We start from the raw sequence: 3,375 nt of genomic DNA on the forward strand, positions 1-3,375 counted from the left end.
TTACTTTTAGTCAAACTGCAGTTACCAACATTTATTTTGGTAGCTATTTTATATGTAGTCTTCAAACAAAAATAGTAATTAATTCTTCTCTCTTTAGACCAAATCAATTAAGCTTATGAGAAATTTGAATCAAGGATTGAATTTGGAAAAACTTGAATAAATGATGACAATTTTCATTTTTGGGTGAACTATCCCTTTAACAGTAGTGAAACGGGAGCAACTTATAAAAATTATAGTTGTTCATAATAATATAGATAATATATATAATTTATACATTTTGAAAAAGAAGCACAATAAGACAAATACGAAAGAGATACAAATTAAACTCATTTTTCAGATACAGTAGATTTACTTAACGTGTACATTGTACATTTATTTAACATCTTTTGTTGGTTAACATTAATGACAAGGATTGGTACTCAATTAGGAATGCTGTCCCTTTAAGACGGAAGGCATGCATGTAATACTGACACACGTTCAGTAAATCGACAACGAATTGTGACTCCGGGGAAAAACGGGACGTCTGGTCACCTTATCCCTACCCCTTCGGGTGCTGAGGCCATTGTTTCAGATTGCTAGTTTGCGTTTTGGTGGTCTATTCATCCACTGCGGCTGCCATACTGAGACTAGATATGCAAACGCCACTTATCCGATTGCAATCCAATGACAGGGACGCACATTTTGAAGGACAAGACAGTAACCTATAGGATGTATTTTGAATGTCCGGTAGTCCTCAAATAACATTATAGTCCTGTCTCGTCTTGTTAACGAAGACGCGGCATAAATTTCGTCATAGTTTTTATCATCAGATATTAGTTTTAGCTTGTCAATGTCTCGTTTTAGTCACAGAAAAAATTTTCGTTAATGAATATTTTTCATCCTCGTCTTCGTTGATGAAATGAACACTGGTTTGCACTACACCACATCAGAAAGATCAGGCCCTTTCTAACGGAGCATGCTGCACAACTTCTTGTCCAGGCCCTTGTCATTTCTAGGCTGGACTACTGCAATGCTCTTCTGGCTGGACTTCCATCAAGCACAATCAAACCTCTTCAAATGATTCAGAATACAGCAGCATGACTGGTTTTCAACGAGCCCAAAAGAGCCCATGTTACACCTCTCCTTATCTCCTTGCACTGGCTACCGGTTGCAGCTCGAATCAAGTTCAAGACATTGATGCTTGCATATAGAACAGCCACAGGCTCAGTACCCGCCTACTTCCACTCACTATTACGAGTCTACATCCCCTCCAGAAATCTGGGATCCGCTAGTGAGCGACGCCTCGTGGTACCATCACAGAGAGGCTCAAAATAATATTTCCAGAACATTCTCGTTCACCATTCCTGGCTGGTGGAATGATCTTCCGACCCCTATCCGGAATGCTGAATCCTTGACATGTTTCAAGCGACAGCTGAAAACTCACCTCTTTCGACACTAATTGACTTCATCCTAAATTAAAAAAAACTTTGTCTTCCTCTTTATTTATTCCTTCCCTTTCTAGCCTGTACTGATTTAAACAATGCCTGAAACTTGGTTTTGCGAGCACTTCCTGTGACTGTTTGCCTCTTTAAGATTTATGTATTCCCCAATTGTAAGTCGCTTTGGATAAAAGTGTCTGCAAAATGACTAAATGTAAATGTACTTAATTATACTTGGAATAGTTCCACTTAAGCACAAACAAGTATATTTAATACAACTTTAGTTGAACTTCAGCACTGCTTTTGCACAACTAAAATGCATTTAGTACAAAATTTGTTGTTCCAATTTAACAGACTTTAAGTATGCCAATTTATTGTCTGTCACAAATACATTTAGTTATACTAAAGTACATACAAATAAATTTTGCTTAACTTTATTGCTTGCAAGAACTTGCAACTTTTTTAAGGACAAAAGGCCTAAAAGGTTTTACTTATGTTAATTTTACTTATGTTTACTCATGCATATTTTGACATTTATTGTGATAATTATTAATATCGGCTGATATGAAAAAAAAAAACAATTATTAAAATGTTTTGGCTATATTGCTCAGCCCTACATAGAAGCATACAATACCTTGTTTCCTATGTTTTTGAACCGTAGAACTCCAACAAACGCACTTCCATTGTTTTCAAGACGTGATTTATCAAAAGCCTCCTTGGAAATCTTTATAGACCAGGAACAGTTTGTATTTTGGACACTTTGACTCTCAACAACCTGTGAAAATAAGAATTGCCATGATAACTGAGGAATCATACCCTGTTTTAATGCATCTCAGGTTTATCAGGTTTTATCAAGTTTACCATGGTATGATTTGAAGAGTAGCATATGTTGATGTCTTTGGTTTCTGTGTTCTTGGCTTGTACATGAAGAAGACCAATAACATCCCCCATGACAATCGCTGCATTACTTTTATTGCTTTTTTCCATCTCTTCCATCTTAGGTTCCAGATTATCCAAGGCTTTTCTGTAAAATGGATTGAATCACATGATATTCTGTAATGGATTTTAGACTTTATATCCACTGGTAACTGCACACTTACGATGCCTTTGAGGGATCAGTATATACATGAGATGTCATCAAACTGGTAGTTCGATTGTGAGTTGTCTTAAGTGATATAAAACTTTTAGTTGCCTCTGGAGTTGTGGTATGTGAAGTGAAACTTGTTCGCTCAGGAGTTGATGTGAAACTTGTAGTTGGCTCGGGAGTTGTTGTATGTGATGTGAAACTTGTAGCTGACTCGGAAATTGTCTTTTGTGATGTGAAACTGGTAGATGAATTGTGAGATGTCATATGTGATGTGAAACTTGTTGCTGGATTGTGAGTTCTAGTATGTGATGTAAAATTTGTAGTTGGTTTGGGTGTTGTTGTATGTGATTTCAAACTTGTAGCTAGATTGTAAGTTGTCGTATGTAATGTGAAAAGGGTAGCTGGATTGTGAGATGTTGTATGTGATGTGAAACTTCTAGTTGGCTCAGGAGTTGTTGTATATGATGTGAAACTGGTAGTTGGGATCTCAGTTGTCGTATGTGAAGTAAAACTTGTAGTTGGCTCAGGAGTTGATGTATATGATGATAAACTTGTTGGCTCGGCTGTTGTTGTATGTGATGTGAAACTGGAAGTTGGCTCAGAAGTTGATGTATATGATGATAAACTTCTTGTTGGCTCGGCTGTTGTTGTTTCTGATGTGAAACTTATAGTTGGATTTTTAGTCGCCGTATGTGATGTAAGACTTGTAGTTGGCTCAGGAATTGTCGTATATGATGTGAAACTAGCAGATAGATTGTGAGTTGTCGTATGTGATGTGAAACTTGTAGTTGGCTCAGGAGTTGTTTGTGATGTAAAACTTGTAGTTGGCTCAGGAGTTGTATGTGATGTGAAACTTATAGTTGGCTCGTG

At 36.9% G+C, this 3,375-nt stretch overlaps 1 protein-coding gene across 1 annotated transcript in view; it reads right to left on the reverse strand.

Moving 5' to 3' along the window:
- LOC107703680 (adhesion G-protein coupled receptor G2-like) overlaps nt 1-2,414 on the reverse strand; it is an 11,256-nt gene extending 8,842 nt beyond the window's left edge. The window contains exons 1-2 of the mRNA XM_016506404.1: nt 2,280-2,414; nt 2,053-2,193 (exon numbers count right to left, since the gene is read on the reverse strand). Of these exons, the coding sequence (XP_016361890.1) occupies nt 2,053-2,193; nt 2,280-2,414 (276 nt within the window). The remainder of the gene's footprint in view (nt 1-2,052; nt 2,194-2,279) is intronic.
- Nucleotides 2,415-3,375: the final 961 nt, after the last annotated feature.

The sequence above is a fragment of the Sinocyclocheilus anshuiensis genome, unplaced genomic scaffold (assembly GCF_001515605.1).
Source record: "Sinocyclocheilus anshuiensis isolate Anshui unplaced genomic scaffold, SAMN03320099.WGS_v1.1 scaffold1415, whole genome shotgun sequence".
NCBI classification, from domain to species: Eukaryota; Metazoa; Chordata; class Actinopteri; order Cypriniformes; family Cyprinidae; genus Sinocyclocheilus; species Sinocyclocheilus anshuiensis.